This window comes from Lissotriton helveticus, chromosome 2_1 (genome assembly GCF_964261635.1).
Source record: "Lissotriton helveticus chromosome 2_1, aLisHel1.1, whole genome shotgun sequence".
Lineage (NCBI taxonomy): Eukaryota > Metazoa > Chordata > Amphibia > Caudata > Salamandridae > Lissotriton > Lissotriton helveticus.
Window position 1 is genome coordinate 522,323,235 of NC_136059.1, and position 26,359 is coordinate 522,349,593.

Consider the following 26,359-nt stretch of genomic DNA (forward strand, 5'->3'; position numbering starts at 1 on the left):
GCCAACAATCAGGTCCTGGTAGAGTCCAGGACAGCAGAAGTCCAGGGGCTGGGCAGGGCTCAGGGAGGCAAGCCATCCCTGAGCCCAAGCAGCAGCACGCCCCTGGCAAGATTCTAGTTGGGAACAAGAACATTTTTCAAGAGGTCACAGCCTCTTTTTATACAGACAAATCCTTTGTCTAAGGGCATGGTGGGGGCGGAACCAGTCGCAGCTGGTTCTTGAGTACTCTTGATGGCCCAACCACCCATTTCATTCACTGGGGAGGCTAGGGTCATCAGTCACACCACAGGGGGGCGGAGCCAGCATTGTGTGGGGAAAACCCAGCCCATCCAGGACACAGGTACACTCCTCCCACACATCACTCATGCTAATCTCACACTCACCACCGGGCAGACCCATCCAGACTTCCTGGAGCCTGGCATGCCAGCCAGCTCCAGCCAATCACGCTCCAGCACCCTCACTGCACACATATCTCAATGTCCAGAAGTAGCACTTCCCTTCTAGACGCATACATGCTGCATACACCATCTCGCAGCATTCACTCTCACGAGTTCACACATACTAAACTCGAGCCTGCACTCCCCACGCATCAGGAACTACCAGGGATACACACATTCCCCATGCATTCCTATGGGAGGGCAGGCCTATCTCACACACGCACTCAGGAAGCGCACGCACTTTACACTGTGCCACAGTGTCAAAGTGCGCAAAGACCAGAAATCACTATACTTTAAGGCAAAAAGTTCAGGGGTGAACCTGCCACAAGGCCCAAGTCCAACACAACCCCCTTCCAGCCAAAACGCAGGGTAGGCCAATCACCACCGTGATGGACTTCCCTGCTTGGGGCGATAGAACACGGACGCGGGCCCGCACCGCAGGGACACCCTCCGGTTCTACGCCACGTTGATCCATAAGCCAAGCACATCCTTAAAAAAAAAACAGGCCCAACTAGGCTACCCCACTGGTAAACCTTAGTTGTCCACGGCTAGGACCAGGCCCTAGGCCACCCAGATACCACTGGTCCATGCCCATCCACAGAGTGGGGGGTAGTAACCCCTGGCCTACAATAGCCATTCTCCACTCCCTTTCTCAGGGTAGTTCCAAACTACCACTGATCCTTCAACCTAGGGTCCGCACCCTCAGGCTGACCAGAGGTCACGGGCAAGAATGCCCCACCCTACCTCTACTTCTGAAGCACCCTCCAGAACACAACTCTCCCACCGGGAGTCCACATTCACCGGATGCACAGGGGTCAGACTCCCTCTGACCCCCTTCCAGAGTTCTGCACCCTCCCACTGTAGAACAGGGTCCCTCCACTTAAGGTAGGCCCCACCTGCTCTCAGGGTAGTACCACAACACTCAGCCAGGAACCCTAAAGATCCCTGCTAGGCCTGTACCACCCCTTCTGGGAAACACAGGGTCTCTTCACTTAAGATGAGCCCCACCTGTGTTCACAGGGGTACCCCTAGAAGACAAACCGGCCAGGACACTGGCTACAGTCGCCCTGCCGTCCAGGACAGGCGACACCTGAACCTGGCTCCCTAACCTAGGGACGCTACCCTTTGGTTAGATGCCTGGCGCACCAGGACTTCTACAAGTTGAAAACAAAAATCTAAGACTTTCTCTCCTCCTTCAGCAGCAAGGCAACCACTGCAGGTCAATACCCCATACAGCTTACCCGGTTCCTTCTCTTCAGGCAGGAGTTCCCTCTTGTAACTTCAGGACACTACATACAGTTGCCCTTACGTCCAGATCCGGAAACACCGGCTACTGGCTCCCCAACCGAGGGACGTACCCTTTGGTCAGATGCCTGGCGCACCAGGACTTCCTTGAGGGTGACACAACTAATGTGTCGTGTACAAGTCTGCCTGACACTCAGGACAGAAGTGGCATCACCATGGTCACTCCCTGGCGACACAACCCTTCTGGTTGGCCCCTGACCCACTGGTTCTTCCACTGGGGAACCTATCCCCCTCGCACCCCTCCATCTGGACTTCTGCACCCTCCCAACTGGAGCGGTACGGCCAGACACCAGAACTACTGGAACCCTGGTTACAGAGGTTCCACGTTCTCCAGATACTCTGGAAGATCCACCTCAAATGACCTATTGGTACAGCCTAGGCCCCCGACCTGATGTTCCCTTCAGAAACATTCCAGGCCCTGACACTGGGTTTCGGGCACATGGAGACATGCAGTCCACCCACTCCTTCTCCTCTTGAGACAGGACGTGAGCCCCTACACCGAGACCTAGCTGGGCTACACTGAACCTCTTTCACCACGCTGGGCTGGAAGACACCTCAGACACTCCTTTTGGAATCACTCCATCCTCGATGCCTCTCTCCTCCCAGAACATTACCAACTCCAAAATTCTGTCTCTCAACAGACCACAGAAATCAAAAAGCAGGCTCCACTGTCTGCAGACGTTCTTGGGAAAAGTTCAACACACAGGACTTAGGTATCTGAACAAAACAAGAGTACACAAGCATTCAGCAAGCTCCCCATCCAGAGAACTCACAAACACGTCCAGTGCCACACACCATTCATCCACACACACCCCTCCCCAGACTGGTAAGGCAGTTTCTACCACCCCTGACTTCTCAACCTGACCACACTTGACACAGGTACCATTACTCCAGGGCAGGGACGGGGGACACATGCACTGGACACACTCATGCTGCCACCACTGGATCACACCCTTCTGGTGAATCCAGAAAACACACTGCACATAGGGGGATGATCTACCCTCCCGAGCTAGGGACACCTAACTCAAAGTGCACAAGAAACACATTTCCACAGAAATGACATTTTCAGCAAACCTAAAACAATAATCCCCAAAATATTTTTATCTAAAATGCAGAGTTTTGTGGTGCAGCCAGCTGCTACTAAGGTACAAGGCAAACACAAATCCTTATCCCACCGCTGCCACCAATGTTGGAAATGGGATCCCTGGCTGGCCAGGGCTTTCGCCAAAGTCAGTCAGAGACCACCACTCCCAAGTCAGGGCAAGGGAGTTACACGCCAAGATAACCCCTGCTCACCCTCTAGGTAACGTGGCGCGAGCAGCAAGGCTAAACTTGGAGGCGATGTAAGTTAAGTATTTGCGCACGCACCCCAGCAACAACACCCAAAGGCCCACCACAAAGGAAACTCCACACAAGGTTATATAAAAATAGCCTTTGTATTACACCAAAACACATTAGATAAAACACACACTTTACAATGTGCCAGAGGCACGGGCAGAATTTACAAGGGATTATTTACAAGACAGGGCCACCTGGACCACTGTCAGGAATCAGCACTTTTAGAAGTAACAATACCATACTTGTAGGCCTAGAACTTTAGAACATAGAGCCTATCGGACAGTACCTTCCGTCCTGGTTGCACGGGATAATGCGAGTGATCTCCTCAGTAAACTTGAGCGGGCGGCCCAGCGAAGCGGCGCGGCTCAGGGGAGAGCGGCGCGGCTCGAGGCTTGGACGGGCGGCCGGCAAGGTACAAGCGTTTCTCTGGGGCGTCCAATGTGTGCGGCTCAGAAGAGGAGGGGGAGGCAGGATGCGGGCGGCCCAGCGAAGCGGCGCGGCTCAGGGGAGAGCGGCGCGGCTCGAGGCTTGGACGGGCAGCCGGCACGAGCTGCCAAGGGGAACGAGCGAGGCACACTTCAGCTAGGCCCCAGGGGCCCAGGGAGATCAGACAAGCCCCAGCAATTTGGCAGGGAAGGCACCATAGAGTTCACTGGTCCTGGGACTCTGGTCAGGGGGCAAGCTCAGTATCAAGCCCTTGGACTATCACTTAGTACATAACAGAACATCACTGTAACACAAAATAGGACATAAAGCACACAACCAGTACCCACTGGTAACTGGTAAGTCCCCCCTACGCAATCCTAACCACCCTAGGAACAGGTCACGCAGGGAACCAGGACCTGACTAGCACCACCTGCACTAGCAAGAACAACCACCTCAGTATCACAATACAAGTAGGGGCATAGACCTGGGGACAAAACACATGATGCAGAACCTACATTCAGCGGTGTAAGGAACACACGACGCATCAACACACGTTCAGCGGTGTAAGGAACAGGGCACATAATGTATCAACAACACATTCAGAGGTGCAGCAAAGAGCACTTTGCAGAAATCACAGTAACATGAACTTACATCAAAGTCCAGGGTCCAGGTTGCGCCACTGCGCCAAGACCTAAACGTAGCAGCTGCCCACTACTTGCTGGGCAGCTGAGGGACAGGACAGGGCCTAAACGCTGCAGCTGGCACTAAGTGCTGCGCAGCTGGGGAAAGGCCAGGGATGAAGGAGTGCACCTCACTCCTAAAGTCCAGAACATGTCCCTAGAAGCAAAATACCTAAACGGTGCAGCTGCCCACTACTTGCTGGGCAGCTGGGGAACAACTCTCACCTGGGGCTCTCACTAGCCCCTCAGGAACACTGCGCCCCCTTTAGCCATCTGGCTCTCGAAATAATTGGGCACCTGAGCCTCTCAGGGCTCGTGAATCAAGAATGCCCCCTGAGCCTCTCAGGGCTCGTGAATCAAAAAGAGGCAGCCTCACTGGGCTGTTGGGGTCCCTCACGGGGGACCCGGGAACACTGGGGGTGCTTCGAGCCTCTCACTAGGCTCCGAACACAAAATGGGGGCGGGGAGCCTCTCAGGGCTCGAAAACAAATATGAGGCCAGAGCCTCCCCGGGCTCAAAGAAGGAATGCCCCCAAGAGCTGAGGAGCTCTCTGCAGAGGCGCCGCACTCACCGGCTTCTCTAGACGCGCCGGTCTCTGCCTCACCCGGTCCCCCATCTCGGGACCGGGCCTCGACATGGAGCCTTCGTGGCTCCTGGGCAAATCAGTATCTGGGGCTCCCTCCTGGTCACGGGAGCCCCGCAACGCTCGCACCACTGCCTGCTTCCGCCTCGCTCCCCGGCGGGGGTGGGACAGGGGAATCTCCCCGGGCCGGCAGCTAATCACGGCGCGGCCTGGGGAAATCGTCATTAGGGAATCCCGGGCCGGCCAGCCAATCACGGCGCGGCCCCGGGAAGGGATCATCAGGAGGCTCGGCCGGCTGGACCAATCACAGCGCGGCCGGGTGGGGATGCCGGCGACCATCTTTCTCTGGGTTTGGGGCCGCGGCGGTGATCACGGGGCCATGCCGGGTGGGCACCGGCTCTTAAAGTTATAATGCGAGGTGGGCTCTCGTAAATAAATACAGAGCGCAGCAGAACTCCGCAAATGCCGGGTGGGCACCGGTTTGACCAATAAAAGCGCTCTCAGCGCTGCAGGCAGAAAGGAAGCGCTCCCAAGCGCTTAGTGGAAAACAGAGCGCTCTGAGCGCTAGCAGTCAATAAAGCGCTCCCCAGCGCTACAGGGCTCACAGGACAAGGCTCAGCAGAAGGTCCTGGGCATCAGGAGGGGCATGCAGGGCCCAGGGGCCAGCGCACAGGGCAGGAGACAGCCAACAATCAGGTCCTGGTAGAGTCCAGGACAGCAGAAGTCCAGGGGCTGGGCAGGGCTCAGGGAGGCAAGCCATCCCTGAGCCCAAGCAGCAGCACGCCCCTGGCAAGATTCTAGTTGGGAACAAGAACATTTTTCAAGAGGTCACAGCCTCTTTTTATACAGACAAATCCTTTGTCTAAGGGCATGGTGGGGGCGGAACCAGTCGCAGCTGGTTCTTGAGTACTCTTGATGGCCCAACCACCCATTTCATTCACTGGGGAGGCTAGGGTCATCAGTCACACCTCAGGGGGGCGGAGCCAGCATTGTGTGGGGAAAACCCAGCCCATCCAGGACACAGCCAATCACGCTCCAGCACCGTCACTGCACACATATCTCAGTGTCCAGAAGTAGCACTTCCCTTCTAGACACATACATGCTGCATACACCATCTCGCAGCATTCACTCTCACGAGTTCACACATACTAAACTCGAGCCTGCACTCCCCACGCATCAGGAACTACCAGGGACACACGCATTCCCCATGCATTCCTATGGGAGGGCAGGCCTATCTCACACACGCACTCAGGAAGCGCACGCACTTTACACTGCGCCACAGTGTCAAAGTGCGCAAAGACCAGAAATCACTATACTTTAAGGCAAAAAGTTCAGGGGTGAACCTGCCACAAGGCCCAAGTCCAACAGGCATGTAACGTAAGGGTGCCCTCAACGCATTGCAGAGAGGCGTATAACGGAAGGGTGCCCTCAATGTTTGGAGTGAGGCATGTAACGGAAGGGTGCCCTCAATGCTTGTAGTGAGGCGTGTATCGGAAGGATGCCCTCAATGCTTGGAGTGAGGCATGTAATGGAAGGGTGCCCTCAATGCTTTGCAGTTAGGCCTGTAATGGAAGGGTGCCCTCAATGCTTGGAGCAAGGCATGTAACAGAAGGGTGCTCTCAATTCTTTGTAGTGAGGCATGTAACAGAAGGATGCCCTCAATGCTTTGTAGTGAGGCATGTAATGGAAGGGTGCCCTAAATGCTTTGTAGTGAGGCATGTAATGGAAGAGTGCCCTCAATGCTTGGAGTGAGACATGTAACAGAAGGGTACCCTCAATGCTTTGTAGTGAGGCATGTAACAGAAGGGTGCCCGCAGTGCTTTTTAGTGAGGCATGTAACGGAAGAGTGCCCGCAATGCTCTGCAGTTAGGCATGTAACGGAATGGTGCCCTAAATGCTTTGTAGTGAGGCGTGTAATGGACGGGTGCCCTCAATTCTTGGAGTGAGGCATTTAACAGAAGGGTGCCCTCAATGCTTGGAGTGAGACATGTAACGGAAGGGTGCCCTCAATGCTTGGAGTGAGACAAGTAACAGAAAGGTACCCTCAATGCTTTGTAGTGAGGCATGTAACGGCAGGGTGCCCGTAATTCCCTGCAGTTAGGCATGTAACGGAATGGTGCCCTCAATGCTTTGTAGTGAGGCATGTAATGGACAGGTGCCCTCAATTCTTGGAGTGAGGCATTTAACAGAAGGGTGCCCTCAATGCTTGGAGTGAGACATGTAACGGAAGGGGGCCCTCAATGCTTGGTGTGAGGCATGTAACAGAGGGTTGCCCTCAATGCTTATAGTGAGACATGTAACAGAAGGGGGCCCTCAATGCTTTGTAGTGAGGCATGTAACAGAAGGAGGCCCTCAATTCTTTGTAGTGAGGCATGTAACAGAAGGGTGCCCTCAATGCTTCGAGTGAGACATGTAACGGAAGGGTGCCCTCAATGCTTGGTGTGAGGTATGTAACGTAAGGGGGCCCTCAATGCTTGGTGTGAGGCATGTAACAGAGGGGTGCCCTCAATGCTTGGAGTGTGGCGTGTAAAGGAAGGGTGCCCTCAATGCTTGGAGTGAGACATGTAACAGAAGGGTGCCCTCAATGCTTGGAGTGAGTCGTGTAACAGAAGGATGCCCTCAATGCTTTGCAGCGAGGGATGTAACGGAAGGGTGCCCTCAATGCTTGGAGTGAGGCATGTAACGGAAGGGTGCCCTCAATGCTTGGAGTGAGGCATGTAACGGAAGGGTGCCCTCAATGCTTGGAGTGAGACATGTAATGGAAGGTTGTCTCAATGGTTTGTAGTGAGGCATGTAAAGGAAGGGTGCTCTCAATGCTTTGTAGTGAGGCATGTAACGGAAGGGTGCCCTCAATGCTTTGTAGTGAGACATGTAACGGAAGGGTGCCCTCAATGCCAGGAGTGAGGCATGTAACGGAAGGGTGCCCTCAATGCTTGGAGTGAGACATGTAACGGAAGGGTGCCCTCAATGCTTTGTAGTGAGGCATCTAACTGAAGGGTGACCTCAATGCTTTGTAGTAAGGCATGTAACTGAAGGGTGCCCTCAATGCTTGGAGTGAGGCGTGTAACAGAAGGGTGCCCTCAATGCTTTGTACTGAGGCATGTAACGGAAGGGTGCTCTCAATGCTTTGTAGTGAGGCATGTAACGGAAGGGTGCTCTCAATGCTTTGTAGTGAGGCATGTAATGGAAGGGTGCCCTCAATGCTTTGTAGTGGGACATGTAACGGAAGGGGGCACTCAAAGCTTTGTAGTGAGGCATGTAACAGAAGTCTGCCCTCAATGCTTGGAGTGAAACATGTAACAGAAGGGTGCCCTCAATGCTTTGGAGTGAGGCATGTAATGGAAGGGTGCACTCAATGCTTTGGAGTGAGGCATGTAAGAGAAGGGTGCCCTCAATGCTCTGTAGTGAGGCATGTAACGGAAGGGTGCCTGCAATGGTCTGCAGTTAGGCATGTAATGGAAGGGTGACCTCAATGCTTTGCATTGAGGCATGTAATGGAAGGTTGCCCTCAATTATTGGAGTGAGGTATGTAACGGAAGGGTGCCCTCAATGCTTGGAGTGAGACATGTAAGGGAAGGGTGCACTCAATGCTTTGTAGTGAGGCATGTAACGGAAGGATGCCTTCAATGCTTGGAGTGAGGCATGTAACGGAAGGGTGCCGTCAATGATTTGTAGTGAGGCACGAAACAGAAGGGTGCCCTCAATGCTTGGAGTGAGACATGTAAGGGAAGGGTGCCCTCAATGCTTTGTAGTGAGGCATGTAACGGAAGGATGCCCTCAATGCTTGGAGTGAGGCATGTAACGGAAGGGTGCCGTCAATGATTTGTAGTGAGGCACGAAACAGAAGGGTGCCCTCAATGCTTGGAGTGAGACATGTAACGGAAGGGTGCTCTCAATGCTTTGTAGTGAGGCATGTAACGGAAGGGTGCCCTCAATGCTTGGAGTGAGACATGTAATGGAAGGGTGCCCTCAATACTTGGAGTGAGACATGTAATGGAAGGGTGCCCTCAATACTTGGAGTGAGACATGTAATGGAAGGGTGCCCGCAATCCTTTGTAGTGAGTCATGTAATGGAAGGGTGCCCTCAATGCTTGGAGTGAGACATGTAATGGAAGGGTGCCCTCAATACTTGGAGTGAGACATGTAATGGAAGGGTGCCCTCAATGCTTGGAGTGAGACATCTAACGGAAGGGTGCCCTCAATGCTTTGTAGTGAGACATGTAACGGAAGGGTGCCCTCAATGCTTGGAGTGAGACATGTAATGGAACGGTGCCCTCAATGCTTGGAGTGAGACATGTAACGGAAAGGTGCTCTCAATGCTTTGTAGTGAGGCATGTAACGGAAGGGTGCTCTCAATGCTTTGTAGTGAGGCATGTAACGGAAGGGTGCCCTCAATGCTTTGTAGTGGGACATGTAACGGAAGGGGGCACTCAAAGCTTTGTAGTGAGGCTTGTAACAGAAGTCTGCCCTCAATGCTTGGAGTGAAACATAACACAGAAGGGTGCCCTCAATGCTTTGTAGTGAGGCATGTAACGGAAGGGTGCCCTCAATGCTTTGTAGTGGGACATGTAACGGAAGGGGGCACTCAAAGCTTTGTAGTGAGGCATGTAACAGAAGTCTGCCCTCAATGCTTGGAGTGAAACATGTAACAGAAGGGTGCCCTCAATGCTTTGGAGTGAGGCATGTAACGGAAGGGTGCCCTCAATGCTGTGGAGTGAGGCATGTAAGAGAAGGGTGCCCTCAATGCTCTGTAGTGAGGCATGTAACGGAAGGGTGCCTGCAATGGTCTGCAGTTAGACATGTAATGGAAGGGTGCCCTCAATGCTTGGAGTGAGACATGTAATAGAAGGGTGCCCTCAATACTTGGAGTGAGACATGTAATGGAAGGGTGCCCTCAATGCTTGGAGTGAGACATGTAACGGAAGGGTGCCCTTAATGCTTTGTAGTGAGACATGTAACGGAAGGGTGCCCTCAATGCTTGGAGTGAGACATGTAATGGAACGGTGCCCTCAATGCTTGGAGTGAGACATGTAACGGAAAGGTGCTCTCAATGCTTTGTAGTGAGGCATGTAACGGAAGGGTGCTCTCAATGCTTTGTAGTGAGGCATGTAATGGAAGGGGGCACTCAAAGCTTTGTAGTGAGGCATGTAACAGAAGTCTGCCCTCAATGCTTGGAGTGAAACATGTAACAGAAGGGTGCCCTCAATGCTTTGGAGTGAGGCATGTAACGGAAGGGTGCCCTCAATGCTTTGGAGTGAGGCATGTAAGAGAAGGGTGCCCTCAATGCTCTGTAGTGAGGCATGTAACGGAAGGGTGCCTGCAATGGTCTGCAGTTAGGCATGTAATGGAAGGGTGACCTCAATGCTTTGCATTGAGGCATGTAATGGAAGGTTGCCCTCAATTATTGGAGTGAGGTATGTAACGGAAGGGTGCCCTCAATGCTTGGAGTGAGACATGTAAGGGAAGGGTGCCCTCAATGCTTTGTAGTGAGGCATGTAACAGAAGGATGCCCTCAATGCTTGGAGTGAGGCATGTAATGGAAGGGTGCCGTCAATGATTTGTAGTGAGGCACGAAACAGAAGGGTGCCCTCAATGCTTGGAGTGAGACATGTAACGGAAGGGTGCTCTCAATGCTTTGTAGTGAGGCATGTAACGGAAGGGTGCCCTCAATGCTTGGAGTGAGACATGTAATGGAAGGGTGCCCTCAATACTTGGAGTGAGACATGTAATGGAAGGGTGCCCTCAATGCTTGGAGTGAGACATGTAACGGAAGGGTGCCCTCAATGCTTTGTAGTGAGACATGTAACGGAAGGGTGCCCTCAATGCTTGGAGTGAGACATGTAATGGAACGGTGCCCTCAATGCTTGGAGTGAGACATGTAACGGAAAGGTGCTCTCAATGCTTTGTAGTGAGGCATGTAACGGAAGGGTGCTCTCAATGCTTTGTAGTGAGGCATGTAACGGAAGGGTGCCCTCAATGCTTTGTAGTGGGACATGTAACGGAAGGGGGCACTCAAAGCTTTGTAGTGAGGCATGTAACAGAAGTCTGCCCTCAATGCTTGGAGTGAAACATGTAACAGAAGGGTGCCCTCAATGCTTTGGAGTGAGGCATGTAACGGAAGGGTGCCCTCAATGCTTGGAGTGAGACATGTAATGGAAGGGTGCCCTCAATACTTGGAGTGAGACATGTAATGGAAGGGTGCCCTCAATGCTTGGAGTGAGACATGTAACGGAAGGGTGCCCTCAATGCTTTGTAGTGAGACATGTAACGGAAGGGTGCCCTCAATGCTTGGAGTGAGACATGTAATGGAACGGTGCCCTCAATGCTTGGAGTGAGACATGTAACGGAAAGGTGCTCTCAATGCTTTGTAGTGAGGCATGTAACGGAAGGGTGCTCTCAATGCTTTGTAGTGAGGCATGTAACGGAAGGGTGCCCTCAATGCTTTGTAGTGGGACATGTAACGGAAGGGGGCACTCAAAGCTTTGTAGTGAGGCATGTAACAGAAGTCTGCCCTCAATGCTTGGAGTGAAACATGTAACAGAAGGGTGCCCTCAATGCTTTGGAGTGAGGCATGTAACAGAAGGGTGCCCTCAATGCACTGTAGTGAGGCATGTAACGGAAGGGTGCCTGCAATGGTCTGCAGTTAGACATGTAATGGAAGGGTGCCCTCAATGCTTTGTAGTGAGGCATGTAACGGAAGGGTGCCCTCAATGCTTGGAGTGAGACATGTAATGGAAGGGTGCCCTCAATACTTGGAGTGAGACATGTAATGGAAGGGTGCCCTCAATACTTGGAGTGAGACATGTAATGGAAGGGTGCCCGCAATCCTTTGTAGTGAGTCATGTAATGGAAGGGTGCCCTCAATGCTTGGAGTGAGACATGTAATGGAAGGGTGCCCTCAATACTTTGAGTGAGACATGTAATGGAAGGGTGCCCTCAATGCTTGGAGTGAGACATGTAACGGAAGGGTGCCCTCAATGCTTTGTAGTGAGACATGTAACGGAAGGGTGCCCTCAATGCTTGGAGTGAGACATGTAATGGAACGGTGCCCTCAATGCTTGGAGTGAGACATGTAACGGAAAGGTGCTCTCAATGCTTTGTAGTGAGGCATGTAACGGAAGGGGGCACTCAAAGCTTTGTAGTGAGGCATGTAACAGAAGTCTGCCCTCAAAGCTTTGTAGTGAGGCATGTAACAGAAGTCTGCCCTCAATGCTTGGAGTGAAACATGTAACAGAAGGGTGCCCTCAATGCTTTGGAGTGAGGCATGTAACGGAAGGGTGCCCTCAATGCTTTGGAGTGAGGCATGTAAGAGAAGGGTGCCCTCAATGCTTTGGAGTGAGGCATGTAACGGAAGGGTGCCTGCAATGGTCTGCAGTTAGGCATGTAATGGAAGGGTGACCTCAATGCTTTGCATTGAGGCATGTAATGGAAGGTTGCCCTCAATTATTGGAGTGAGGTATGTAACGGAAGGGTGCCCTCAATGCTTGGAGTGAGACATGTAAGGGAAGGGTGCCCTCAATGCTTTGTAGTGAGGCATGTAACAGAAGGATGCCCTCAATGCTTGGAGTGAGGCATGTAATGGAAGGGTGCCGTCAATGATTTGTAGTGAGGCACGAAACAGAAGGGTGCCCTCAATGCTTGGAGTGAGACATGTAACGGAAGGGTGCTCTCAATGCTTTGTAGTGAGACATGTAACGGAAGGGTGCCCTCAATACTTGGAGTGAGACATGTAATGGAAGGGTGCCCTCAATACTTGGAGTGAGACATGTAATGGAAGGGTGCCCGCAATCCTTTGTAGTGAGTCATGTAATGGAAGGGTGCCCTCAATGCTTGGAGTGAGACATGTAATGGAAGGGTGCCCTCAATACTTGGAGTGAGACATGTAACGGAAGGGTGCCCTCAATGCTTTGTAGTGAGACATGTAACGGAAGGGTGCCCTCAATGCTTGGAGTGAGACATGTAATGGAACGGTGCCCTCAATGCTTGGAGTGAGACATGTAACAGAAAGGTGCTCTCAATGCTTTGTAGTGAGGCATGTAACGGAAGGGTGCCCTGAATGCTTTGTAGTGAGGCATGTAACGGAAGGGTGCTCTCAATGCTTCGAGTGAGGCATGTAATGGAAGGGTGCCCTCAATGCTTGTAGTGAGACATGTAACGGAAGGGTGCCCTCAATGCTTTGTAGTGAGACATGTAACGGAAGGGTGCCCTTAATGCTTGGAGTGAGACATGTAATGGAACGGTACCGTCAATACTTGGAGTGAGACATCTAACGGAAGGGTGCTCTCAATGCTTTGTAGTGAGGCATGTAACGGAAGGGTGCCCTCAATGCTTGGTAGTGAGACATGTAATGGAAGGGTGCCCTCAATGCTTTATAGTTAGGCATGTAATGGAAGGGTGCCCTCAATGCTTGGTGTGAGGCATGTAACAGATGGGTGCCCTCAATGCTTTGTAGTGAGACATGTAACGGAAGGGTGCCCTCAATGCTTGGTAGTGAGACATGTAATGGAAGGGTGCCCTCAATACTTTATAGTTAGGCATGTAATGGAAGGGTGCCCTCAATGCTTGGAGTGAGACATGTATCGGAAGGGTGCTCTCAATGCTTGGAGTGAGGTATGTAACGTAAGGGGGGCCTCAATGCTTGGTGTGAGGCATGTAACAGATGGGTGCCCTCAATGCTTTGTAGTGAGGCATGTAACGGAAGGGTGCTCTCAATGCTTTGTAGTGAGTCATGTAACGGAAGGGTGCCCTCAATGCTTTGTAGTGAGACATGTAACGGAAGGGTGCCCTCAATGCTTTGTAGTGAGACATGTAACGGAAGGGTGGCCTCAATGCTTTATAGTTAGGCATGTAATGGAAGGGTGCCCTCAATGCTTGGAGTGAGGCATGTAATGGAAGGGTGCCCTCAATGCTTTGGAGTGAGTCGTGTAACGGAAGGGTGCCCTCAGTGCTTTGCAGTTAGACATGCTAGCTGCCTTTAGCTGCCGCATGAATAAGGATTAGGTCCACATCTCTTGAGAGATTAGGCAGACTTTGAGTGATAAGGTTGGAATGTAGTACCCTTCTTATTATCATATTGCCTGCATCAATCACAGACTGTGCTAAATACAACAAATAATGAAATGCATCAGGGCGGCCTAATACCACTCGGAACCAGGGGCGTGTAAATATATGTACAACAAAGGTTCTGTGTGGAACGGTTTCTCATCAAGAATACTTTATTCTGTATACTACACCATCAAAGTACAGAAATAAAACTTTCAGAAAAAATAATATTACACCACACTACTTAACAAGCGTTGGTATAGCCAATAGGTCTCGCCTTTGGGACCTTATAAATGGTTAGCCATGCAGCACACAAGCTGCGAGTCTACAAACATCAGAAAGAAGACAGAGCAACCAGTCACATTTCGTTTAACAGTGTTAGTTGCACCGGACAATTTTTTAACCACTTGTGCTTGAAGCTGTGCGCTTATAAATTGATTTAAATGTTAATTATAACATATTCAGCCTGTTCTAAGGCAATTTGTCTCCACGAGGTCTGACCCTTTTTGGGAAGCCTAGGTTGAAGGTAGAAAGGAGCGAAGATAATACTTACTGGCGCTCATGTACATCTTTGGGTGGAGTTCGCAGTAAATAAGATCAATATAAAACTGCAAACCGATCAAGTGCCCTGAGGAAGTCTTTGTTGGCATGTGTGCACCCAAGGCATTGATGAAAAAGGTGAGGTGCTGGAAGTGAGGCCTGCTCTACTTTTTATGTATTGCATGACTTGGTGTCTTCTGACTGACACCTCTTCAAGGCAGTTTTTCCTGTCCTAATCTAAATGTATACTCCTTACTTCAAGTGGGCTATTCTTCCAATTTGTCTGCAGCCTGGTTTTTTCCAGTGACATTCTTCCCAATATTACTTACCTCCACCCCACGACCCAGATGTTTGCTTTCCGTTCTTTCAGCTCCACCCTAATCCAGTAAAGTTCGTGTATGTAAATGCGGTGCCCTGGAAATATAGTTCTGTGGTCGCTTAGTTGGGTGACTGTATTTTATTTTTTATTCGTGTAGCATTGTGGGCTAAAGAGACAAGTACTTAAGACAAAGATTATACATATACAGGGTAATGAGGTACTGCTTCGACTCATATAAATATGAAAGGGTTTGCCATAGATAACCGATCTTATTGTATCAATACATTTGACTCGATTGTACCTGTTGTTTATGCATAGCTATATTACCCTTTTTCTTGCGCTGAACCTACTTTTCAAGGACAAAGATGGTCCCTGTTTCCATATGCCCCCAGTTTCTAAAATGGACTTTGAAATCGCAGTGAGTAATTACCCGTTATAATCTGACCTGACAGATTTGTCACTGGTAGCTGGCTGTTAAGTTATTGTCATCTCTAACATTCACAGTTGCTTTTAAATAATGTATTTTTAGACGCTGCGTTAGATTTATGCTGGCACGATCTGTAAATTACAATATGTCATAAGTAGCATGACTTTAAAAAACACGATTAAGTTATAGTTTCTCTTAACTCTTGTAGTATATCATAAATGTGTTTAATGTATTCTCTGTATTATGTATATATATTTTGATTATTCAAAAGTCAGGAAAAGTCCTTTTGATCACCATTATTACATTGATATGGTAGCAACGTTTGAATAATATACAGTCTGCCCTCGTAGTGCTTCCCGCAGTCAACTGACTTTCAACCTGGTTCTTGGGTTACCGTCTCGCTCAGGCTGAGGTATAATTCGGCTCAAGTTGTGCTATGGTATTGTGTTCTAGTCGTGTTTTTGGTTAAGTTCTACTCTTGAGTTATAGGGTTGACTGAAGTTACCGCGCATATCTCAGTTAAATGACCCAACTATAGTCCAGTTTATACGACGCATCTCTGCAGTGTTGGATGGTTACAATGTGTTCTGTCAAATGTTTTCTTTTGGAGATTTGCGTATATTGCCACCTATGCGGTAGCACACATTGCTGTTTCGTGACTGACGTTTGGGGTTCTCGTTCACTTATCAGTAGCCACACATAACAAATACAGCCAGAGTAGCAGCAGAGAGCTGTATTTGTTTAAACCAGAAGGATGTGATCATCATAAGCTGAGTAATACAGATGATGACATGTGGTACTTTTTAAAGAAAAGATACACCCTGCAGCTGTGCATTATTTATGGATTTTAACAATGCTGCTTGGCATATACAATATCTTAGTTAATAGAAAGAAGTGGCTGCGTTTCGATATAAACCAATTATAAAGTAAATCTGGGAAATTAAATCTCTGCAGGGTTATTTGAAATCTGAGTTGTATCTAACTTGTGCAATTAAAACCTTAGCTGATGGCCATAATCATCACTTGCTTAACTCAAGAATCAAGATATATGGGAAAAGGGTTACTCTTTGAAATCGGCGTTATGTCTAGTTTGTCACATAAGATAGGTCCCCGACCGAGACACTTGTTTTACCATCTACGGCATTTCCTTTATTTGCTCCTGAAATTTATTGCATCTTAAGAAAATAGGGGATGCAGTCAAGCTTCCGCTGTTGCTGGAAAACAAGCAAAAGCGAAAGCAAGGCACGTTGTGTGTAACCTGAACCACAAGAAATGCAGCTGGCACCTTGTGCGCAGCTGCTCGCTCCCGAGAGCAAAACGCAGTGGGAGTGAACATTAAACATGAAGGTGGGATATGCACCCACCTTCTGCCATTTGCGTGCTTTCATTACTGAAAGACGCACGCAAAAGCCAATGCTATTTGTGGGAGCGGTCAGACCCACACGGAGTTGTTTAGAATGCTTACAAGAAGCCTTGCAGAGCAGCGCATGCTCGCTGGCTTAGGCTCGACCTAAAAAACAGAGTAATTAACTGCTAACATTTTTGCAATAGTACAGTAAGTAGATACCACACACTTTTTGCATTTAAAACGACTCACCTAATGCATATAAATTATCCTGCGTCTTCCAGCAGATGAAAAAAATATAAAAAATTAGACACGTCTGGTTCCAAAAATGTATAGGCCTAATACTCGTTATGGCAGCAATAATAGTAACATCTTGTTATTTACGAAAGATAAAATCTTAACATATAAACTCTAATGCTAGCTGATTATTTCCAATGGATGAGCATTTGCTACAATGCTTTGGATTAATGTCAGGAAACAAGATGCATAATACAAAGAATGTAGCTAACAGAGCGGCATACTTCGAGTCATACTCCTGTAGTTAAAATTTGTTTTAGAAACTTCAGACAGAATGGCCATAACCACTGTTGGTGCAAACCATGGTGCGAACCATGGTACGAACCATGGTACACAGGGCAAGCAGACATAATATATTCCACTTTCTCTGGGTCCAAACCACAAGCAGGACAAATGACAGAAGCCTGTTCCAACTGCTGCTAAATGTTCTTAAGGGTAAACAGCCAAATCTGAACCTTAGATAACGTATTTTGGCAAGGGGTGGTGTAATTGTATCTAGGAAGTGTTCTATAGCCGGGACTGGTCTAACCTCCAGACACCATTCAGTCAATTGTCCCAAATTGCCCTTTCTCGTTTGTTGTTCATATACATGACACCGATATATTGATTTTAAGAACTGCCCATCCGCCTTATGGATTTGTTCAGGGGCATCTCTAATATTAGTTAGGCCTAACTTCTTGCACCAACTATGAATGGACCTCAACCAAGAAACCTTTGTCTCATTAAACCTCGTAAGAAGTCTCTATAATAAGATATCTCCGGAGTCGACCAAATTCGTATTCAAAATAAAAGTGGCTTATGTTGGGCCAAATCGGAAACTTGTTTTATACCTAGGTCATCACAGAGTGGAATTAGTGCAATATAATAAATCAATAAAATAAAATAATTTAAAAATACAAGGTAGATTAGAGCTAACTAACTAGCAAATTGACACAACAGAAATCTCAGGGTCTTATTTAGTGTTTAGCCGATGGGATTCACAATCACAAAAACAAAGCATGTCCCGTCCACTGTATTAGAAGTGCATTATAGTTTATAGCAATTGTAGTAGGGCAGATGGGATATCCGCTACCTTTCAACAGAGTATTCACTAAACTCGAAATAATGTAATTAATTCTATTTTGAATGCAGATAAGCTCTCAACCTATTCTTAAAAAATATAACGATATGGAAATTTTAATGCCGGCCTTTGGCAGGACATTCCACATCTTTTCCCAGCAACTTCAAGCCATATATCCTATAAGATTTACTAACCCACAGGGTGACGTTAGATGGATCAGAAGAATCCATGATTTCCCTATTCAAAAGAGACAAATACACTATGAGAGCAAGCTCCAGTTGTCTATGTGGGAACACCAAGGGAAAGCATAACCACTATTCACTGTTACCCACATACAATGTTATATTATTATGGCCCACCAAAGCCTTCAGGACTCAAGGGGGACTCATACAGATCATGGTGTACCCTCCTTCAGCCCCCTTACCCATGTTATGCCTGCTGTCCTGCCACACAGCAGCAGAACCCTTTGATCATCATGCCCCTCTTCCCCAAGAAGGTTACTTGACATCATGCCCAATCACCACCCTCAGCATTTCCTCCAATAATAAAAAAGTGCCTAATGTCCCACCCTAACCGCCCTCTGCAATTACCACCCTTCTACACCCACAGTAGAATAAGAACCTGGTGTTTACTGACACCCACACACACCAACCTCTAGTCAATTGACCCTCCCCATCTATATATATATATATATATATATATAAGTACAGAACAAAACCCTTCCCCAAACTGCTGCAGGTGGCTAATCCCACTGCGCACAGTCACAGAGCTCCACCTATGGGCCCACTAGATGCTGGAGGCTAACCATCACTGCACTCAGCTGAAGGAAAGGCCTTGTGCCTAACCTGATCTTATGGTCAACCCTCACATAGAGCAACTGCCGAAGCGAAACTGTAGTCTACTAAATGAATTATTTTCTATGTTTTTTTCCTGACCCCAGCAGGGTCTGTCGGAAGTTAACAGGATCTGCAAATCTGGCACAGGAAGTCTACATTTTGCAATAAAAATAAATACATTTAATTTAATACCAGGGGCGAGTGGGGTCAGTGGAGACTCACACTTATTTTTCTCATTACTGTGCTTGGTGCACTGTGTAAGATAATGGCGGCCACAAGAGAAATTCTTCTGTGACAGTCAGCCAATCAGAGCACAGCAGATAAGCAAACCTGCAGTCAGATTTGTGAATCCCAAAATGACTGCAAGAGAAAAAGTTCCCTTGTCAACTGGTGTGCCTTTATTCTTTTAACTGGATTGCAAATCCTATTTGGATACCAGCGGCGACGGGTACAGGTAAGCTGACAGAATAGGTATTATTTATTTATTTATTTAATTATACCTATTCCGTCGTCTGTCGACTTGCCCCTGCTCCTACCCCGCCCCGCCTCTGCCCCGCCCCACCGCGTTTACCTGTGCCAGCCACTGCTGTTGGATACGCAAATCCATTAAGGATCTTCAAATGAACTGACCAGGTTCACTTCACTACCTTGTAACACTTTCAAGTCCACCCAAAAACATTTTTAAACGCTAATTATTCCAAACTACTGAATGCAATTACACCAACCCAAGGAAATGAACTTTCACGTGTGAAGCTCATGTCAAGTTGGGTGTGATTCGATACAGCCATTGTTCCTGTTTAGGAGTGCAAAGAATCCTAAAGCAATTGTTATGGCAAATGTCATTTGTTTGCCCTTTTTTTTCGGCCCATCATGTTATTTGACACGCAACTTGATGAATCTGTAAGAAACCTGCCATGCCAAACATAAATTGGAAAAACATTTTTATGGGAGGGTTTTGTGCAGATTTAATGGCATCATAGTTATTAAGAAAATGGAAAGTCAGACCTAGCCATAACTATACAGGCCCAGTCTCTGAAAAACAAGTGTGTGTGTGTGTGTGTGTGTGAGTTTGAGTGTGTGTGTTTAATGGGGCAGGGAGGATGTGATAGTTAATAGTTAGACATTTGCCTATAAAAGAATTAAAGACCTGCTATTTCAATGTCGCTTCCAACGTTGAAAGACAATTTTCTTGTTCTTGCTGTAATTTACATAACAATATCCTGTTGTACTGTTTGCTACTCACCCTGTATATTCGCTGGACCAATATAACTGCATTTTTGTTAAATACTGCACTGTATTATATTATGTACTGCAATATTTACTATTTTATTTTCCTCTTTTTGTATGAATGCATTCTTTCGTAAACCATTCTGCCACTAACAGGGTCTTCTTCATGCTATATAAAGCTGCTGATAGATCCTGCACTAGTCATGGGGATGACTTCGAGGGATCAGTACACGAGTCAATGTTCTTTGCTAGGAGGCATTGGAGTTGAAGATATATTTGTAAGAAAGTAGTATGAAATATAAGGGAAGACCACCTTCTTTCTCATCCAGAAAGACGGCGAGATGCTAACACATTGTAGCATCCAGTTCCGTAATAGTAAAAAGGACAAAAATATGCTTCACCTAGAATAGAAGCCTTAGTCAAAAAAGAATTTGGTAGCCAATGAAATACGGTTAGGTAGAGAATTCAATGTAGATAATACCAAACAATTACCATTTCTGTATTATTCGTGTCACTGACATGAAAGTTAAGATGGTCTAACTTATTTCCTTTCATAAGACATACTATGTTTAGATCCAACGTCAGAGGTCAAATAACTGCCATGGCAATGTGAAATGAGAAAAAAAAGCTCAATTTACCTTGGTCTTGCTTGCATTCTTGAAGATCACACTCTGAGCAAGCCAAATGACCTGTGGTCAAGAAAAGAAGGAGAACACTAAGGTTTTATTCCTGTAAAATTGGCATTCACTGACTGGTTGTACTTCAGAAAAAGGTTTCCATTGCATTAATGTTACAAACTGTCTGCCCAAAGCAGCAGCGGCCAGTGCAGGTAAATGTGGTGGAGCAGGTCGGGCGATGGGGATATCGACAGAAGACGGAATAGTATTTATTTAATTTCCCATATTTTGTCGTCTGTCGACCCATCCTGCTGCTGGCGCGATGCACAAAAGCCAAGTGTTGAAAGTTAGAGGTGGTCTCTTACCAGACTACAGCTACGTTTGTATACCATTTCGTACTTTCATGGTCTTCATCAAAAATCTCAAACATACACCTGGTAATTTTTGCCATTCATGGATTTCCAGGAATGAAGCATGCACAAAACCTGCAGAACCAGTGCTTAATTTGAGACGGTTCTCGGCATCGACACTTAATTGTCAACATCAGCACTTATGACAGCTGGCACATGGTGGCGCTGTTTGTGTAACTTAAAGATGAGCAAAACATGGGTTGTTTAGAAATTTAATATACATTAGAAACAACCAAGACCTGCCGTCCAGGCCATTCTTATAGCTTTGAAGGCCTCAAACAGTCTTTATTGTAACACTTGTAGAAGTGTGATGGTTGGTAGTTGCATAGGTACTGTCATTGGCTGCGCTGGCAGTGGCAATGGGTGGTGCAAGCTACAGTGGCCTCTTAGTGAGGGCCATGGCACTTATTTTTTTTCAAACTGTGCACTGGCTGGAACAATTTTAGAGAGCAGGTGCTGCCATCAAGGTTACACCATTGAACTCATACAGACTGTGAAAAATCAAAGCATCACACAAAGAACAAGTCTAGCAAATGAGCCATGCCCATTTGACAATAGTCGTAAGTGTGTATTTGGAGCCGTGGTGCATTTTAGAGCACACATTCACAAACATGTTACCAAAGCATGGATTGGTAGTGCACTGTCATTTACAGACAGCACATTCTCCACTGAAAAGCCCACTAAATTTGCAAATGCATACAGTATTACAAATACTACTATACGGGGCACATAGGATAATGTGTAAAAATCGGGGTTCAAACAAGTGTTTGTCATTTGCACATCCCAAATTAAAGTGTCTTGATTTGTTTTGATCCTATTAAAACCTTTGTTTCAACACATTTCCGAATTCTAAAAAAATGTACTTCATTTATGCTTTCCTAACTGCTGAGATATTTTGAAATACTCCTACAGATCATTTATAAGTATTTGAATTGTATTATTTGTTTGAAAAAATGACAACCTGTAACCTTTCCTTTTATACCAGCAAAACTGTCACATGGTTCATTTTACAATTGTACTCAGAGAGTGAAAGGAGACACACATTTTATTTTTAAAAGAATAAGCAGCAATGTATCAGAAGACGTAGCCTATTTGACCCAGTGCTTAATTTGCCACGGATAGTAACTACACAACTACTAACCATGACACTTCTCTAAGTAGGTCAATTTGGACTATTCCTGGCACCCAACGCTGTAAGAATGGCTTGGGTGGCAGGTAAGAGTAATTTTGAATGTATATTGAATTCATAATTAACTGTTATGGTCATCTCTAAATTAGCGAGACAGCACCAACTTGTGGCAGACTGTCACATGCACTGGTGTTGACAATTAAGTGCCTGTGCTGATCACCGGAAACCACCAGCTCAAATTAGGCAGTGATTTGACCTGTCCATGAAGTACAGCAAATGTGAGAAGATAAAAACAAAATGTACAGTGATCTTTATTGCTATTTCACCTTCAGCACTCTAGCATAGTTGTTTTGGGGGTGCTGCAGCACCACCGCACCCTACTTCCAGCGCCTATGGGCATATGACGCAACTAGTCTTAAGTACATTTTACTTTCCTATTTCCTATAATGCACTAAGGGGGAAATGTACTAAAATGTGGCACAACGCACAACAGCAACCAAAGTTGCTCTGCAGTGTTGAGCCAAAGGGAGGGTGCAAAACAACATCAATTAATGCATGGTGTTGTTTCTCTCCCCCAGTGCTTCAGTCTGCCTAGCGCAAACACATAAACTTGCACTATAGGGCAAGGGAGTGTACATCCTGTGAAGCAATAAATAAGACTTAATACTTTTGCTACTTTGTGTGCTGTACAATGCATCAAACAAACAAAATGTGAAAAGTATATAGAAATTCAAACATTTCTCCATCATTACGTCTGCTTTGAGGGGACCTTAGGTTTTGTGAACTTTTTAGTAAGCAGGGATTTGCACCAAACTCAGGGGCGGCTGCATGAGAATGTCCATGTACCACCGCTGGAAGGCCCTTTTGGTGCAAAGTAGCATAAACTTTGCATGACTTTGACAAGCTTTCCTGCACAAATCCTGATTTGTGTTAGAAAGTAAATACCATCACAACACTTTGCACGGTCTAAGTTACAACAATAACACAAACTTGTACAAAGCCGAAGCAAATATGGGCCTAAATATGTGGGTTTCTCTTCCTACTCCCAATCTGGAAACATACTGCCTGTGATCAGAAGATATGGGCAGAGATGGCATTCAACTACATGCAAGGGGTAGGGCGGCTGGTGACATTTGAAAGTGGTGAGGCGTAAATACTGCACTGTGGCGAGCGAGCAAGGCCCAACCACCTATGGAGGGTTTGGGGAGGTTCTCCCACGAGAAGATTTTGAAAAAAGAGTGGGCAAATGGTGCATTCTCAAGCACATTTGAGAAAGAGGTGGCTTGGCCAATACATCTCTGGGAGTAGCCAGACAAGTCTCTTTGCACTTGCACAGACACATCTCTCTCCCTGCATTCGCATAGGCACAGTCACCCTGCACTCATAGACCCATTACTCACCCTTCCCTGACACATCACTAATCCAGTATTCACCCATCCACATCACTCACTCTGGACCCACACAGGCACACTGCTCAACCTGCACTCACACAGACATCACTCACCCTGGACTCACACAGACATCACTCACCCTGGACTCACACAGGCACACTGCTCACCCTGCACTCACACATACATCACTCACCCTGGACTCACACAGGCACACTGCTCACCCTGCACTCACACAGACATCACTCACCCTGGACTCACACAGGCACACTGCTCACCCTGCACTCACACAGACATCACTCACCCTGGACTCACACAGACATCACTCACCCTGGACTCACACAGGCACACTGCTCACCCTGCACTCACACAGACATCACTCACCCTGGACTCAAACAGACATCACTCACCCTGGACTCACACAGACACACTGCTCACCCTGCACTCACACAGACATTACTCACCCAGGACTCACACAGGCACACTTCTCAACCTGCACTCACATAGGCATCACCACTCACCCTGCACTCACACAGGCACACTGCTCAACCTGCACTCACATAGGCATCACTCACCCTGGACTCACACAGGCATCACTCACCCTGGACTCACACAGGCACACTGCTCAACCAGCGCTCACACAGACATCACTCGCCCAGGACTCACACATGCACACTGCTCAACCTGCACTCACACAGTCATCACTCACCCTGGACTCACACAGGCGGCACACTGCTCACCCTGCACTCACACAGACATCACTCACCATGCACTGTCACAGACATCACTAACTCACCCAGGACTCACACAGGCACACTGCTCACCCTGCGCTCACACAGACATCACTCACCCAGGACTCACACAGGCACACTGCTCACCCTGCGCTCAGACAGACATCACTCACCCAGGACTCACACAGGCACACTGCTCAACCTGCACTCACACAGGCATCACTCACCGTGGACTCACACAGGCACACTGCTCAACCTGCACTCACACAGACATCACTCACCCTTCACTGCACTGCACTCAATAGGTTTCATTTATTTCAGCCTGTCTAGGCCTGACATTGCCTGGTGACAGACTACAGTAGATAACACCACATCTGCTGGGGCCTCTGAGCAGCTGGGGGTGCTCAGCACAGACCCGAGAATGCAAGCAACCTCCCCACAGACACTGGTGTTATTGTGGACTATTCGTCACTGCATGCGAAGACGTTCAGCAATTGCCCCCGGCCGTGTGTGCGCCCCCGAGGACTGACATCATTCAACCAATGTCTGTTAGAGCCAAGACAAGAAAACCAAAACAAACAGACAGAATTACATTTTTTAAATTTAAAAGCGATCATCTGAAATTAGATTTGCTTCAAGAAGATCAATATTCATCTATATAAATTACCCAGGGTAACTCTCAAAATGACATGTAGTTTAAAAGATGTGTTTCTAAAAACTGCGCATATCACACCTCTTCCAACAATCTATGCTCCATCTGCGTATTCCTTAATAATTAAAAATGATAACCTACGTTGTAGTGTCGAACGATTAATATTTGTTCCTTGATGCTCCCAGATCACAACACACAATTATAACAAAATGATGCCCTCTATACTTCTGTGCCACTGCTTGCACACAGCTCTGCAACATGTTGCTCGCCTAATGTTGTGCAGCGGTTTAAATGCCTCCTGACTGGCAGGCAGACAGCAGCAGGCACGTCAAAAGCGCTTGAGTCTGATAGTGTTGTAAACGTTTCTAGGATCCTATTTAAATATTCCCGATTTATGCCCTCATGTGGTTATATCAAATCATATCCTTATAAAGGCATAAGAATCATATCCATATTAAGTCATAGCCAATGCAGTCCAAATACGGCAAGGCTACTCCCATAGACTCCTAGAAAGCACAACGTGTTCTTAAACAAACCAAGCCTCCAGCAGCCCGGGAATTCCCCCTGCTTCTGTATTGATTTGTCCTAGAACTCCTGGAGTCCTGAAAGAACTGCGAGTTCTTAGTGACATCCTACGTCCAACCTTACGTCAAACTCGGCACCTTCCAGGTATAAATATACCAGCATCTGCCCTAGCAAAACACACGGTGGTTTGGAGCAGGTCGGCTATCTACTTGCCCGACGCCCTGCTGTAGCGAGTGCCGAAGGAAGCCGACCCTCTCTTTGACGCACTGCGAGAGACGCTGTCTTTTCTCCTGCCGAGAAATCCAGCTCCAGTGTTTCCCTGTCACCCTTGCGGGTTGCTGGGAGATCGAGTTCTGAGAGAGATATAGACCTCCTTCATTCTATAACCAAGGTATGGAGCTGATTAGACCCTTAGAGAAGTCTTGATTCAGATTCTTGTCAGAAACTATCTTAACTCGAACTGCAGCCCACTTACTCCTTCCCTGTACTAGGCTTAGGTTAGGTACACCGGGGTAGGCGTATCTTAGAAGCACCAGTTGAGTACGTTTAGTCATGATTTTATCATTGTATATATTTTATCTATTTTAAACACCGTATGGCTTAGAAACCATACCATGCTTTTACAGTATTATTTCATAATACTCCTTTTACTGTACGCACTTTACTTTATGACAAGTATTGCAATTGTAGCAACTCACTTCTCTTGCATGAGAAAGAAGCTGTTCAATAAATAACCTCTTTTATTGAAAACGCCCGTCTCTCTGTTTCTCTGCACTTCTGGTGAAACTAAGCATGCACGATTGACTGAGTAAAATAGTTATCTATTGTTTCCGCGACTCTGGAGATATACTCCTTGTTCTAGGGGAGCAAAGTTGTCATGTTTATGCGGTTGTCAGAAACTAATCCCTTCTTGTGTACTCGAGAAAGTTTCTAGTGACCTCTGAGCTAGCTGGCATTCATAATTAAGTCTAACGTATTCAATAGAGACCTAGTCGACCTAAGTCCTACGTCTAAACTATCGTTTATGTTATTCCAATGCGCAGAG

The 26,359-nt window shown here is 47.4% G+C and overlaps 1 protein-coding gene across 3 annotated transcripts in view; it reads right to left on the reverse strand.

The window, feature by feature from the left end:
* The window catches only part of LOC144819406 (interleukin-31 receptor subunit alpha-like), a 720,774-nt gene that overhangs the window by 661,384 nt on the left and 33,031 nt on the right, over window positions 1-26,359 (reverse strand). For all 3 annotated transcript variants that reach the window (XM_078677309.1, XM_078677308.1, XM_078677307.1), the window contains exon 3: window positions 20,501-20,551. In XM_078677309.1, the coding sequence (XP_078533435.1) occupies window positions 20,501-20,551 (51 nt within the window). The remainder of the gene's footprint in view (window positions 1-20,500; window positions 20,552-26,359) is intronic.